Source organism: Chiloscyllium plagiosum, chromosome 38, assembly GCF_004010195.1.
Source record: "Chiloscyllium plagiosum isolate BGI_BamShark_2017 chromosome 38, ASM401019v2, whole genome shotgun sequence".
NCBI classification, from domain to species: Eukaryota; Metazoa; Chordata; class Chondrichthyes; order Orectolobiformes; family Hemiscylliidae; genus Chiloscyllium; species Chiloscyllium plagiosum.
Genome location: NC_057747.1, coordinates 7,268,963 through 7,285,903, shown reverse-complemented (window position 1 = coordinate 7,285,903; position 16,941 = coordinate 7,268,963). Strand labels below are relative to the sequence as shown.

Genomic DNA, 16,941 nt, shown 5'->3' with positions numbered 1-16,941 from the left:
ATCAGTGTCCAAACAAGTGCTGGATAATATCCATGTTTAAGCTGACACGTGGGAAGTAATATTCAGACTACACATGTACCAGGCAATGACCAACTCCAAGAACAGAGATGCTAATCATTGCCCCTAGATATTCAATGGCGTTTCCATTACTCAATTCCTCAATATCCTGCTGTTACCACTCAACAAAAGCTGAACTAGACCACTAAGCCTACAACAGCAGGTCACAGGCAGGGAATTCTGCAGTGGGTAAACCACCTCCTGACTTCTCAAAGACTGTCCACCATCTACAAGGCACAAGTGGTTAGGACACTCCTTCACTATTTAGATGAGTGTGGATCCCACAACACTCAAGAAGTTCAGCACTATCCAGAATGAAGCAGCCCATTTGTTCGAAACCTCACCTAAGTCCTTCTCAAGAACAATAAATGCTGACCAACCGGTGACACCCACATCCCATGAATAAACATTGAAACAACCACTTGTAGAAGCAGTCTACGCTCTCAGACAATATGTAGCAGAATGTCTGTAAATATTTAAAACCAACAAAAGTGAATATAATTGCAAATGACCATTAAGAGATTTGGAGATCTCTGGTAATTCTATCTAATTCCATTAAGACAAACATTTCCCATATGTTACTTTGAATATACCTTGAAAGCTGAAGTTGAGAAGCATAAAGGACACCTGGAGCCACTGATTTAATTCAACCCAGTTCTAAAATTACGTTAAACGACAGTTCTCCTGAACAGACCAAGCTGTAAGTGATCAGTCTAAATAAAGGGTTGTATCAAACCAACCACAAAACAAACTATGCATTAGTCAAGCTCCAGTCTAAATGTTATCACCTCTCTGTTCACATTCCCAGCACTTAAAAGGAAAGTATAGAGTCATAGAATCATACAGCACAGAGACAGGCCCATCAGCACAAACTGGTACATGCTGACCAAAATGTCCATCCACACTAACTCCATTTCCCTGCACTTGATCCAAATCCTTCTAAACCTTTCCTATCCATGTACTTGTCAAATGCCTTTTAAATGTTGTTCATGTACCTGCCTCAGCCACTTCTGCTGGTTCCATATGCGTACCACCCTCTGTGTAAGAAAGTTGCCCCTCAGGTTCCCTTCTATTCTTTCCCCTCTAACCTTCAACTGATGCCCTCTAATCGTCAATGTCTGAGTGCATTCACCCTATCCATGCCTCTCGTGATCTTATACATTTCTATAAGGTCCCCCCTCAGTCTTCAACGCTCTAAAGGAAAATGTCCTAGCTTGACAAACCTCTCCAAATAACTCACATCCTTGAATCCTTAAGAACATGTTTATTAATTTCTTCTGCACTCTTTCCATCTTAATGACATCATTCCTATAGCAAAGTGACCAAAACTGAACACAATACTCCAAGTGCAGCCTCACCAACATCCTGTACAACTGCAACATAACTTCCCATATATAAAAACACATACACCCCCTGCACTCCAACACACACACACACACCCTCATACATACACCATCACACACTTAACCAAGCTTACACACATACATACTCTATCACGTGCACTCGCATGCACACTCAATCTGTCGCTCCTACATGCGCACGCATATAAGTTTATGGGGTAAGTTTGTTTTTTGCAGATTTACATTTTATTTTGCTCAAAAACTGCGTGAATCCATGTCAAACTCTGTAAAGCTATACAGAGGGTTTGTCAGTCTGACATAGCATTGGGACACCGACAGACTTCACACCAATTGTTTAAAAAGCTGAGCTACCTTGAGAATGTAATTTATAAGTAGTTCTGGGATTTACATATCAAAGAACAGAAACCAGCATATCCTATTATAAAAGATGAAAGTTTTAATCTAAGATTGCTTACTGTACTACATCTCCATGACACTGAACACCTTTGGCTCTAAATTCTGTGAGCATGATCTTAACCTCCACAACCACTGATGAAGGAGTAGCATCCATGTGCATGTCCAGCAGTCGCTTAAATATCCCTAACAACTCTGCTTCCACCACCACCGCTGGCAATTGCATTCCATACATTCACAATGCTCTGCGTAAAGAACCCACCTCTGACATTTCCACTATGCCTTCCTCCTAATATCTTAAAACTATGACCCCTCTTGCCAGTCAATCCAACCTGGGGAAAGGTCTCTTGCTATTGACTCTTTTCATATCTCTCATTACCTTGTATACCTCGATCAGGTCATCTCTCTTCCTCCTTCACTTCAGAGAGAAAAGTCCGAGCTTAGTCAACCTCTCTTCATAAGACAAGCCCTCCAGTCCAGGCAGCATCCTGGTAAACCTTCTTTGCACCCTCTCCAAAGCCTCTGTATCTTTCCTATAGTAGGGTGACCAGAACTGGACACAAATATTCCAAATAAACCTGTTGGACTATAACTTGGCATTGTGTGATTTTTAACTTAGTCATACCTTGTACATTCTCATCCAAATCATCGATATAGGTTACAAACAGCAACAGTACCAATCCCTGAGGCACACCATTAATCACAGGCCTCCAGTCCGACAAAATCCTTTCGCTATTACCCTCTGCTTCCTACCATCAAGCCAATCATGCAACTAATTTGCTCTGGGATCCCCTAGATTCCATGCGATCTAACCTTCCAGAGCAGTCTACCACGTGGAACCTTATCAAAGGCCTTACTGAAATCCATATAGACTACATCTACCAGTCTGCTCTCATCAATCTTCCTGGCCACTTCATCAAAGAACTCTAACAAATATGAGGCATGATCTCGCACACACAAAGCCATGCTGACTATTCCTAACCAAACCCTGCCTTTCCAAATGCATGCATATCTTATCGCTCAGAATCTTCTCTAAGTAACTTATCCACCACAGATGTGAGGCTTGCTGGGGTCTATAGTTCCCAGGATTTTCTTTGCAGCCCTTCTTGTATAAAGGATACAACACTCGCTACCCTCCAGTCTTTCAGGGCCTTACCCATGGCTAATGATGATGCAAAAATATCAGCCAGGGCCCCTGCAATTTCTTCTCTAGCCTCTTGCAGTGTTCTTGGATATATCAGATCAGGATTAGGAGATTTATCCACCTTCATGCACTCTAATATGTACAACACCTCCTCTACTGTTATATGAACTGTCCCCAAGATATCACCACTAACTTCCCCAAGTTCCCAAATTTATATGTCTTTCTCCATGGTAAACACAGAGGAGAAATATTCACTGAGAACCTCACCCATCTCCTGCCGTTCCATACATATCCACCTTCATGCACTCTAATATGTACAACACCTCCTCTACTGTGATATGAACTGTCCCCAACATATCACCACTAACTTCCCCAAGTTCTCAAATTTATATGTCTTTCTCCATGGTAAACACAGAGGAGAAATATTCACTGAGAACCTCACCCATCTCCTGCCGTTCCATACATACATGTCCACCTTGGTCCTTGAGGGGTCCTGTTCTCTCTCTCTAGTCATTCTTTTACCTTAAATATACTTAAAGAACCTCTTTGGATTCACCTCAATCTTCTCAGCCAAGGCTATCTCATGCTCCTTTTCACCCTCCTGATTTCCTTCTTCAGTAAACCCCTGTATCCCTTATATTCCTCTAGGGATTCCCTTGATCCTAGCCGCCTGTACTTGAGCAATGCCTCTTTCTTTTTTCCGGTCAAAGCCTCAGTGTCTCTTGTTATCCAGGGTTCTCTATTCCTGCCAACTTTGCCCTTCACCCTCACAGGAACATATAGATCCTGAACCTTAGCTATGTCAATTTTCAAATGGAAAGTAGGGGAATTCTTCCTTCCCAGTATCCTAGTCAATATTTACCTATAAACAGCATCAGGTGATTGGGAAACATGTCAACTCCAACACCAAGCACAAAACTGTGTTGAAGTACCACCCTAACTAAGTGATTAATGTGGACCAATTGGCAACCCTTCTCTCTCTCTCTCGGGATTGGTACACGTGAGCATACCCTCCTTTCCACCATTTCTAATAATATGGATTCAGTGAATTAAAGTTCATTACTGCCTTTCAAGACTATTTAAATTGAACACACAACTTAGGGACAGAGCATACTTTTCAGCCCCTTAAGCCTGCTCCACCACTCACTAAGATCACGGTTAATCTGACTGCAGTCTCAGCTCAAACTTTCCTGACATCCCTTCATAATCTTAGAATCCCTACAGTGTGGAAACAGGCCATTTGGCCCAACAAGTCCACACCCCCTGAACAGTATCCCACCCAAGCCCATTACTCTACATTTACTCCTGACTAATGCACCTAACCTACACATCCCTGAACACTATGGGCAATTTAGCATGGCCGAATCAACTAACCGGCACATCTTTGGCTTGTGGGAGGAAATCAGAGTACCTGGAGGAAAGCCACACAGACACGAGGAGAACGTGCAAAGTCCACACAGACAGAGGCTGGAACTGTGAGGCTGCAGTGCTAACCACTCAGCCACCATGCCAGTCCTTTGGATCATCCAAATCATAGAGTCAAACAGCATAGAAATAGACCCTTTGGTCCAACCAGTCCACACTGAACATAATCCCAAATTAAATTAGTCCTACCTGCCCACCCCTGGCCCAGAGCTCTCCAAACCTTTCCTATTCATGTACTCATCCAAATGTCTTTTAAAGTGGTGCCCATGTCCACCACTTCCTCTGGAAGTTCATTCCACATGCAAGTCACCCTCTGTGTAAAACATTTACCACTCATGTTTTTTTAAAATCTCTATCTTCTCACCTTAAAAATATAGCCCCTCGTCTTGAAATTTTCCATCCTAGGGAAAAGACACCTACCATTAATTCTATCTATACCCCTTATGATTTTATAAACTTCTATGAGGTCACCTCTCAACCTCCTATGCTCCAGTGAAAAAAGTCTCAGCCTATCCAGTCTTCCTTTATAGCTCAAACCTTCCATACCCAGCAACATCCTGGTAAATCTCTTCTGCACCCTCTACAGCTTAATAATATCCTTCCTATAACTGGGTGACTAGAACTGGTCACAGTACTCCAGAAGAGGCCTCACCAATGTCCTGTACAACCTCAACATGACTTCCCAACTCCGGTAGTCGAAGGACCGAGCAATGAAGGCAAGCGTGCTAAATGCCTTTTTAACCACCCTGTCTACATATGAAGCAAACTTCAAAGAATTGTGGAACTGAATCCCTCAGACCTGCTGTTATTCAACACTGCCCAAGGCCCTACCATTAATTGTATAAATTCTGTCCCTGTTTGTTGTATCAAGCTTTACTAACTCACAAATTGAACTCCATCTGACATTTTCAGCACATTGACTCATTTGATCAAGATCCCTTCATAATCTTCACTATTGACTATGCCAGTAATTTTGGTGTCCGCTAACTTACCAGTCATGTCTTCTATATTCTCATCCATATCATTTAAATAAATGTCAAATGAAAGAGGACCCAGAACTAGGCCCTGTCGAACACTGTTGGTGACAGGCCTCCAGTCCAAAAAGCAACCCTCCATCACCGTTCTCTGTCTCCTGTCTCCTATAAATCCAACTGGCAAGTTCACCCTAAATCTCATGTGACTTAACTTTATTAATTAGTCTACCATGCAGAATCTTGTCAAAGGCTTTACTAAACAACATCTACTCCTCTGCCCTCATCGACCTGTTTGGTAACTTCCTGTAAAAACTCAATCCTGGACTCCTTTACCCATCAAAGATCCATCTAGCTCAACCTTGAGTAAACTTAAAGACCTAGATGCTATAATCTTCTGGGGAAGAAGATTCCACACTTTAATGACCATCTGAGAGAAAAGATGTTTCATTTCTATATTAAAAAGCAGACCTCTTACTTATCAATCATGTTCCCTAGTTTTAGTCTTCCCCAATTGAGGAGCCATCTTCCAGGAATTGATCCTGTCCAGACTCTACAAGATCATACTTGTTTCAATAGGTTCATCCAACTGGAACAAATTTTGGGAACCTTTTGAAGTGTTTATCTAACTGCAAGTTTTAATTCAGTGAATCTTTTGGTCTGCTTGGAAGCAAAGTTTACCATTGAATTTCCAGTCAAGCTCTCTTGGTTGCCTCATCTGTGTTGCAGGCATGATCATCATGAATCGAATGTCCGTTTCATGGGACAGGTCCATTTCTGGCCTTGATGACTCCCTGTATTCAACATCATTTGCATCAGTCTAGATTTTCTACTGGAATTATTTGAGGTCTTAGTAATAGTTTCATCTATTTTAATTAAGAGCAGTGAAATTTGAAAAGTGTTGGGCAGTGGTTGGGAGGGGCTATTAGAACCCCAAATGAGCAATTGCAAGCCACGTCCGAATCCCCAGTGGGAGTTACACTCTGTGTGATACCAAACCAAAATACTGCCCCATCTGGGAATCTCAGTGAAGGTTACCATCGCTGGTTGCAGCAATTCCTGGAGATGCTATCACACGACTATCCCACCCTCTCAAACCACCTCACTCTCCTCCCTCCAACTTCACAGCACTCCAAATTGCCACAGCCAATAGAGAAGCAAACAGAAACTTATTTCCCAACTGGGATGATCATTGACTGTCCCAATATATATTTAACATACTTTTCTTTGAAGAATTAGTTTAGTTTAAGGTCTCATGATCTTACTCTTCGATTTCCTCAAGGCAGTATTTTAGAGACTAATCTGTAATACCAAAGACTCTAGGTCAGGTTGACTTGGGAACCTTGTTTGATCCAACTAAGCTCAGGTCCCTGAACACACATTTACCACAGAAGCCTTCAAAAACGCTTGCTATCAATAACCTATAAGACCCTTTGTTTTTCTCTTTAAGGGCCAGCATTAGTTGCTCCTTGTCTAATTACCCTTGGGAAGGTGGTGGTGAGCTGCTGCAGTCTGTGAGTATAGGGACACCCATAGTCCTGTTTGGAAGGCAACTGCAGCATTTTGATCCTGCGCGTATGAGGGAATGGCAATACATTTCCAATTCTGAATGGTGAGTGGCTTGGAGAGGAATTTGCAGGTGGTGGTTACTCCTATGTATCTGCTGTCCTTATCCTTCAGCATAATAGCAGTCATGGATTTGGAAGATGCAGTGAAAGGAGGCTTGGTGAGTTGCTGCAGTGCATCATTGGATGGCACACACTGCTCCTAATGATCATGCGTGGTGAAGGGACTAAATATTGAAATTGTTGGACATGGTGCCAATCAAGCAAGCTGTTTTGTCCTGGATGGAGTCAAACTTCTTGAGTGTTGCTCAGTCTGCATTTATCCAGGCAAATGGGGAGTATTCAATCACACTCCTAACTTATCGTTTGTGAACAATTCCTTGCCAAAATGAATTTACTATGTATCAGACTCCCATTTGAAATTCCCTTGTCTGCTTCTTAAATGAGAGGACGTTTGCCCAAGACAGGAATGCTTTAACTTAATTAGCAGGAAGAGAAGGTTAACACATCACTCCAACATAGATTGTATCAAACATGGGTAACAGCACAGCCTGTTTCAAGCCTCAATAACAGTACAGACAGCAATGACCATAGGAAGCAGTGAAGCTTGTAGTGAGAGAAGGTGACAGTGATGAGCATCAAGAGTAGGTGGCAGTACAAACAATACTGACAGTAAATGGCAGATTTCCATCATCTGTCAATGTCCCCATTTTAGTGGGCTCCCACTCCACACCATGATAACTCAACAGGCATATAATTTGTAGACTATAGTCTTAACTGTCAGCTCCTGTCGATTCAGTCTGTGGAGTCACTGAGTTTCAATTCAATCTGTGCTGTCACCTACTCTTGATAAAGTCTGTACTACGAGCTCCTCTCACTTGTCTGCATTGTCACCTAGTCTCACCTGTCACCTCTTGTTGCTCAGATCATCACCATCATACAGACTATATTAATAGATGACCATCCAAACACCCTGAATCAATAACAATAACTTATATTTATATAGTGCCTTTATAGAGTAAAGAAATTGAGAAACAAACCGAGCCACATAAGTAAATACTAAGACAGAAGCTTGGTCAAAGAGATGGAGTTCAGGAAGCATTTTAAAGGATGAGAGGGAAAGGTAGAGGAATGTGTAAGCTTTGGGAAGGAATTTCAGAACTTTGGTCTCATCCACTGAACACTGAACAACTGGCAGGGTGGTGAAAGTTAAGGATGCACAAGCCTCAACATTTCAAAGACCACAGATACCCCAGAGGCTTATGAGGAGAGCAGATTGCAGAGATTGGAGGGAGGGCTGAGGCTACGGCAAGATTTGAAATCAAGGATGAGAATTTGAGAATTAAACTGTCACAGGAGCAGGAGCCAATGTGTATCAGTGAACAGAGAAGTTGATATGAGTAATGGGACATAGTGCAAGTCAGGTCATGGGAAACTGGGCCTAGCCCAAGCTGCACTTTATGAAGATTGCAAGGTAGGTGGCTGTGCCAGGACTGCATGGGGGCAGTTGAGTCAAGAGGGAGCATGAATGAGGATTTCAGGAGGTGAGATAGAAGCAAAGCCAGACAATGTCACAGAGGTGGAATTAAGAGATCTTAGAGGCAGCATGAGTAGGTGGTCAGAAGCATATTCTCAGGGTTAAGTACAACACCAAAGTCACAAACAATCTGGTTCAGCTCAGACTATTACCAGGGAGAGAGGCAAAGTTAGCAGGAAGAGAACAGAATGCGTGGCAGGAATAAAAACAATGCCTCCAATCTTCCTACATTTTATTGGTGGAAACTTCAGCTCAACCAGGGATGATGGAAAGGTTGAGAGAATCGATGCGGTTATCTGTGAATGTGTGGAAGCTGGTATTAAAACAAAAAGTGCTGGAGCAGCTCTGGCAGCATCTTTGGAGTGAGAAACAGGGTGAGTGTTTCAATTCCTATATGATTCTTCTTCAGAACTGAAGAGGAAGGTGGGACAATGATGGGTTTTGTAATGGTGTAAAAGGTGGCAGACAGTAGCAAGTGGAACAGAAGGGAAGGTTAGGGAGTGAGAGAGACTAGAGATCAAGAATGTCATAGAACAGAAGGCAATAAAACTGGTAATGATTTTAAAGAAGAGACAGCAATCCAGAGTTAAGCGTTAATAGCAGATAGGTCAGCTCTGCTGAAAGGACAGTCATGTGGACAAGACACTGAGCGTTGAGTGGAGGGAATGCTGGGAAATCATAATTGAGGATGAAGTTCTTAGTCTGAACTTGTTGAATTCAAAGTTGTGCATTAAATGCTGTAAACTATTTAAGCAGAAATGAGATATCATTCTGCAGCTTGCATTGGACTTCCTTGGAACAATGCTACATGCCTAGGGCAGAAATGTTAACTTGAGAGCAAGATGGTGTCTATTAAAATGGCACAGAACCCCTAAAACATGAGGGGCATATTTCCAGACTGAGTGGAGAGGATCTTCAAATTGTTCACCCAACCTGTGTTTCAGATACAAACTCTGCCCTTCATTTTGATTGTACTCCTTCCTTGCCAAGCCCACTGTCTCATTTGCTTTATTTACATTCAGTACAGATGATCTGTATTCTGTTATTAATACCCACTCTGGAACTATTACTTTCCCTCTTCTCTGTAACCATTACCACTGCCTTTGCTGTTTGCTCTGTGATCTCTAATTTCCCTTGCCCTATAACGTTTTCCTGACATTCCCTGCTGTTCCATTCACTCCTCTCCATCTTTATCAACAGCATAAGACCATCACTTCTCCACCTCTCTTCAGTTCTGATTAAATATCATGTTGGACTCAAAACGTTAACTCTGTTTCTGTCTCCATAGATGCTACCAGACCTGCTGAGTTCCTCCAGCACTCTATTTTATTCCAGATTTCCACCTCTGTGGGGTTTTGCTTTTCTTTTAACGTGGAAGCTGACAGTGTGTTTTCAGATATCTGCGAAGGAGCTAAGTGTGGATGAAAAATAGGAGAGAGCCTCGATAAATCTTGGAAAGGATGCTCGAGGAGACAGCGCAGGAGCAGGAAGAGAAGCCATTGTAAATGATTCTCTGGCCAGCTCTCAATGGATCAGGCTGGATGATAGGCAGAAGTATTGGAGGAGGAGAGTGCAACCAGGTCAAAAGATGCAGCATGGCCAAGTAAGGTTATCCATGGATAGCTTACCATGGTCACAGCCACATGGGTTGTAATTTGTGACTGAACAGCATCAAGAGATGACAGTACAGACAGTCCTGAGAACAAATGACAGTACAGATTGTATTGAGAGTCAACAATACATTCAACAAGATAAGCACTTGCAATGAAGAGAGAAAGTAGATATTTATAGAGTGCTGAGGGATGAAGCTAGTAGCTGTTACAGTAGCTGGTGTTGAGCTGCACAAATCGAGACAGGAGTGAATTGGAGAAAGTGTAGTGACTATCGGAAGCTGTACAATTATGTGTGTAAGTGTGTGTCTGTGTGCATATGTATGTGTATGTATGTGTGTGTTTATATGTGTATGTACTTGTGTGATTGTGTATGAGAATGTGAACATGAGTATCTTTTTGTGAAACTGCATGTGTCTGTGTGTCTATGTGCATCTGCTTGTACCTGTGTCTGAGTGTCTGCATATGTATGCACAGGTATGCATCTGTACTTGTGCATCAGTGAGTGCCTGTGTATGTCTGTATGTATGTTGTCTGCAAGTGTGTGTCTTTCTGTGTTTTTGTATCCATATGTATGTGTATCTGAGTGAGTGTCTGAGTGTCACTATGTGTATGTGAGAGACTGTGAATATATGTGTGTGTGTGTGTGTGCCTGGAGTCTGACTCTGTGTGTTTCTCTGTCCCTTTGTGTATTGCTCTCTCTCTCTCACACACACTCACTGTTTGCGTCTGACTGTGCAGGATACTCACACGACCCAGAGAGCTGTAATGGTGGAGACGGACAGGCTAACGGGCAGGATGACCCACGCTGTCATTCCAGGAGGCAGGCGGTGTCTGGCACGGTCCGAGGCATCAGGACGAGCTTATCCTGTCACTGCAAACACGACCAGGAGCAAGAATCAGAAAGTGGCAGCGGAGTCAAGGGCACTGCAGGAACAGTAACAGCCCACCAACCCATTTCCCCCTCCCCCTCAAAAAGTCACATTTTTTACTTCTGCCTCTCCTGAAATATTCTTAAACTCCAGATTCTGAGTCTGTTGTTTACACAGAGATGGGGTTGGGGGTCGCTCCATTTAACTCTGCGCCGTGCCCCGAGAGGGAACCGGGCAACGCCGAGTCCTACGAGCCCTCCAGCCCCCCGCCCTCCGTCCCTCACTTAACTGATATCGCTCCTCGCACGGCTCCGGGGACCCGCGGCTGCTCCGAGCCCACGGGAGGTCTCCTCAGCTCCGGGAGCAGCTGCAACTCCAGCAACTCGCTGCCCGCTGCCCCCGCTCCAACTGCAATCCGCTCAGATCAGCGCAGCGCTAGAGGGCTCCCCTGAGACTGAGATACATTCCACCGGGGACGGGGGTGTTGGGGAGGGGGGAGAAATTAACTGAGATACACTCCCTGGGAGAGAGACTTGACAGACAGATAGGTGAAGGGGAGACAGAGATATTCCAGTTGGGATAAAACTGACAGCCAGAAAGGAACTGAGAAATACACTCATAGGAAGAGAGGCAGACGGGTAGTGGGAGAGAGAAAAAAAAACCTCTCACAGGGAGGGAGAGACTCACAGACGGGGGAAGAGTGATATATAAACTAACTGAGAGATACCCTCATAGAAGGAAACACAGTCAGGCAGGTAAGGGGGTGGAGACATTATATAAACTAACAGATTTACTCACAGGGAAGGAGAACAGACTGACCGGGGGGGGGGAGATATATATAAACTAACAGAGATACACTCAGGGACAGTCAGACAGAAGGATGTGTGGTGGAAGAGAGACATGAATTGGGGAAATATAGGCAGTGAGAGGGAGACTGAGAGATATAGATTACAGATTACATTACAATGTGGAAACAGGCCCTTCGACCCAACAAGTCCACACCGACCCACTGAAGCGCAACCCACCCATACCCCTACATTTACCCCTTACCTAGCACTACGGGCAATTTAGCATAGCCAATTCACCTGATCTGCACATCTTTGGACTGTGGGAGGAAACCGGAGCACCCGGAGGAAACCCACGCAGACACGGGGAGAACGTGCAAACTCCACACAGTCAGTCGCCTGAGGCGGGAATTGAACCCGGGTCTCTGGTGCTGTGAGGCAGCAGTGCTAACCACTGTGCCGCCCATTACCACCGTGCCGCCCATAATGATATGCCTGGAGGGGAGAGAGAGAGAGACAGGTGAGGGGTTGGAGACAGGTGGGGTAGGGGTAGAGAGTGACAGATTAACTGGGAAAATAGACAGGGAGAGAGACACAGGTTGGGGGGAGACAGAGAGATAAACTAACTGGAAAAACATAGTGAGAGAGAAACTAGGAGATACATTTATAGGGAGAGATAGATAGGGGAAAAGCCGAGAAGGAAAGAGAGATTAACTGAAAAAATAAAGACAACACCAAGAGATGGAGGAGCAGGAAGAGAAAGGTAAAACTAATAGGGAGAGGGCATGGGAGAGAGACAAGAAGGTCATCTAAGAGACAATAAAAAATGTACATGGAAAGAGTCCAAACGTGGGATAGCAAAACTGAGAGCGAAAGAAAAATAGATAAAATAATTAAAAGAGACTAAGAGAGACAGATAAAGAGAGTGAGGTAGTCAGAGAAATACCTGAGAAACTGACAGACAGACTCGGGGAGAAAGGCAATGAGAGATGACAACCTGATGGAGAGACAGAGACTGAGGTGTATAGAGAGACAGATAAACTGAAACAGACAGTGACCCAGAAAGGGACACTGAAAATTTGTTAACTGATAGACTGTGAGAAAAACAGAGACAGAGTTCATATCACACGCCAGAAATCGGAACCAATCCTTTAGGCCGACACTTTCAAACAGTACTGAAGGAGAGCTGCAATGTGAAAGATGTCAACGCTTGAATAAAATGTTAAACTAAGGCCCCACATTGAGTTACAGTTGGAGTTTCTTCTGCTGGTTATCCACCAATCTGTTCAGTACTGAGAAAGCTGGTACATCTACACAGTTTTTACAAGATGTCACCAAGTGCCCTGAGTATCTCTGTAACCTTCTCCAGCCCTCTAACCTTCTCAGTACTCCCCTTCGTGTCTGCACTTTCAGATGGAAAAGACACCTTGTCACAATTTCAAAGAAGTGCAGGGGAAATGTCCCAGTCCCCTGAGCAATATTTATTCCTTAACTGATGTCATTGACAAACAGACAGGAATATGAGGAAAAGGCAGGAAACTGGCAAATAGGTCCTATGCAGGTATATTAGGCGGAATGGCCTCCTTCAGTGTATAACAATTTAGAGAATAGGTTGCTGTTTGTGGAAGCCTGCTGTGCTTAAACTGTCGGCCCCATTTTCCTACACTGTGACAGTGAGTCCACCTCAACAAAAGTGCTTTACTGGCTGTAAAAGGCTAAGAGATGTCCTGAGGTAGTGAAAGGGCACTACAGAAATGTTACCCATAATTGAGGTCTGCATACCTTAACTGATTCATCCAGACAACCTCGGTACTCTCCCCATCATTGCAGCAGATTGTTCCAATGCTTGTTGCTTCCACTGCTCCCTGGAGTCTGTTCACGAGTCGAGCATCTGATGTATCAAGAATCTTCTGGTACAGCTAGTGTTAAGGCTACCTTTGACTAGTTTGAACTCGTGTCCCACTTGCAAAATTACATTGGAGGATCAGCCATTTCCATTTCCTTAATTATGGGATACCTAAGATCACCTCTCAGATGCCTCACTCCAGACTAATATAATCTAGCATTCTTGTGTATCACATGCATCACCTGAAGTAAGCCTGTGATTATATTGCTGACTGATGCAGGGGATTAGTGGAGACTCCACTTTGCTAGTTTTCTGGCTTGACTTGGGCAATGTGGATCATTGTCAGGACAATGTAAGTATAAGGGAAGCTGGGTAAATACAAGGATAAGCTGTCGATGAATATAGTCAGGGGTTGATGTGAGGTGTAAACCTTTACATTGTCAATTGGCTACTCTCTTTCCTCAGAGTCAAAAGCTTCTGGGTTCAAGTCCCATGTCAGAGGCTTAGACCCAAAGCAATAGTCTGGCACGCAGCAGTGTTCAAGGTGCCACCTTTCAAATGTGGTATAGATGAGACTGAAGTAATCCAAACATATGTGGCATGAATCACTATGGGGTGTATACCATTGTCACATCTTTGATCAAAGATGTGGCATGGGACTCATACAGCAAAGGAGAGAGGGAAAAAAGTAAGATTTTGTGGTTCACTTTAACTGTAAGAACCAAGTCAATTATAATTATTTTAACTAACCTGTTCAGACAGAAATCCAGAGCAAGTGGGACTTGAACCCAAGCCTTCTGGCTCAGAGACAGGAGCACTACTGCTGCACCACAAAAGCACTTCAATTACAATTATCGACTGACTTTGGGAGAGCCATTCTAAAGGTTTACTAATTCTGATTAGATCAAAGATCTGCTCCAGGTTCAAACACGGGCAAAAGTGAGGACTGCAGATGCTGGAGATTAGAGTTAAGAGTGTGTTGCTGGAACAACACAGCATGTCAGGTAGCATCCAAGGGGCAGGCGAGTCAATGTTTCAGGCAAAAGCCATTCCTGATGAAGGGCTTTTGTCTGAAACGTCGATTCTACTGCCCCTCAGATACTGCTTGACCTGCTATGCTTCTCCAGCACCACACTCACGACTCCAAGTTCAAATATGTAGAGTCAAGTTTTACAGAATGTATTAAATTCATCATTACAAGTATAAAGGAAATAATATTTAATAAAAGCAGTGGTTTTCAGTCCATCCACTTTGAGATATCTTTTTTTGGCATTGATTGATTGGGCACACATCTCTTGTTTTGTTCTGATAATTGAAATTTCTCTTTTATCTTCAGTCAATTCAGTAACGTATTTGAGTTACATTTGGAGTTTCTTTGCTGGTTATCTACCAATCTCCACAGTACTGAGAAAGTTGGTACATCAACACAGTGGTTTTTCACAAGCCTGTCACCGAGTGCCCAAAGTATCTCTGTAACCTTCTCCACCCCTCTAACCTTCTCAGTACTCCGCCTCCCTCCATTTGTGACCCTGACTTCAGCATTCAGATATCCAACTCTGCAATCAATCTTTGTGCTTCAAACCATTAAATTATTATTAATTTTTGTTATTACCAGTTATTTTCCAAATCAAACCTGTTCAGGGATGTCATTACTTCTAGAGCAGATGGGACTATGAACTTGGCTCAGAAATAGGGACACTGCCACTGTGCTACAAGAGCCCACTGTTTTACTATTATTGTTATTAGCTTTGAAAGCATGAACAGAGGCATCCTCAATCTAATAGGTTTCAATTGGCTAAGTAGCATCCATCCAATTGCTTATTGGGTTCTTTTAAAACAACAGCCACCTTAGTGACATCTCTTCTTACTGTTTCCCAGTTCATTCATTGATATACGGCACAGTGGCTCAGTGGTTAGTACTGCTGCCTCACAGCACTAGGGTCCTAGGTTCAATTTTAGCCTCGGGTGACTGTCTGTGTGGAGTTTGCACATTCTCCCCATGTCTGCGTGGGTTTGCTCCGGTTTCCTCCCACAGTCACAAAGATGTGCATGTCAGGTAATTGGCCATGCTAAATTGCCCATAGTGTTAGGTGCATAAGTCAGAGGGAAATGGGTCTGGGGTGGGTTACTCCTCAGACGTTCAGTGTGGACTTGTTGGGCCAAATGGCCTATTTCCACACTGCAGGGAATCTAATCTTATATACTAATCATTTTTTAATTTCGTCCCTCAGTCCATTGTTGTTTTGTAACTTACAAGTCCAAAATCTCATCTCATTGCCCTCACTGGGTGTCAGGAGCATAGTTTAGGGAACCCTGCTCTATCAGCCTTGCACTTCAACACAAGGCTCAGGGTTGAGATCAAGAACTCACAGACTGGACTGACCCATCTTTTGGACACTCTTTATCATCCTGGTCCATCCAAATGCAACAAGCAGTTATAGTTGGTTCATTTACATACCGTAAAACCACAAGAGACATCAGACAGAAGTGGTCAGACAAAATTTTGTCAAGTTTTTAAGGTCAGACAGCCAAAATCTTAGTCAAAATCATGAGATTTAAGGAGCACCATTTGGTAGATAGATGGCAAAGGGGAGAGGATTAGCAAGGACTAATTCCAGAGCCTAGGGCCTGAATGCTGAAGTCAGAGCCACAAATGGACGATGCAGAAGATTGGAGGGCTAGAGAAGGTGAGAGATAGAATGGGGCACTCTCACATAGGCACTTGCAAATTGTGTGAATGTAATAGTTTTGCACAGTACCATACAGCTTTGTGATTAACCAGAAGAAGAGATTCCAGATGTAACTCAATTAAGTTGTTGAACTAGTCTTCAGTCTTGTGATAACAACACTATTGTTTTAAATAGATAGTTGGTTTGAATTGAACGAGTTGATATATAATTTGTCGAGCTGGACAAACTCAAATAGATGTGATTGAGATGATGTGGATAGGACAAAGTTAAAAATCACACGACACCAGGTTACAGTCCAACAGGTTTATTTGAAAATATCAGCTTTACCTGATGAAGGAGCAGCACTCTGAAAGCTAGTATTTCCAAATTTCCAGTCCAAAACCAGCACCTCTACATCATGGATAGGACAGGCATCTTTATTGGCGAGATGTTGGGAGGGGAACTCAATGGATGTTGGGCATGGATCAGTGCTGCCATTCTCCTCTGTAAGCCAGTAGATTGTGGATTCAATCCCCATCCCAGATAGACCATACATCAACCAGCTGACACTCCTGTGTAGTACTGACGGAGTGCAGTACTGTCAGAAGTACTGACTTTCAGTTGAGTTTCATTTGGCATTTCTTCCGCCGAGCTGCATGATATTGTACAAAACTGTTACATCCAAACAATTTACAATGGAGTACCC

General features: G+C 43.3%; 1 protein-coding gene across 2 annotated transcripts in view; it reads right to left on the bottom strand.

The window, feature by feature from the left end:
* LOC122541784 (transmembrane protein 150A-like) overlaps positions 1-11,641 on the bottom strand; it is a 117,777-nt gene extending 106,136 nt beyond the window's left edge. For both annotated transcript variants that reach the window (XM_043678755.1, XM_043678756.1), the window contains exons 1-2: positions 11,225-11,641; positions 10,814-10,937 (exon numbers count right to left, since the gene is read on the bottom strand). In XM_043678755.1, the coding sequence (XP_043534690.1) occupies positions 10,814-10,878 (65 nt within the window). In that variant the 5' untranslated portion in view covers positions 10,879-10,937; positions 11,225-11,641. The remainder of the gene's footprint in view (positions 1-10,813; positions 10,938-11,224) is intronic.
* Between the last annotated feature and the right edge of the window lie 5,300 nt (positions 11,642-16,941).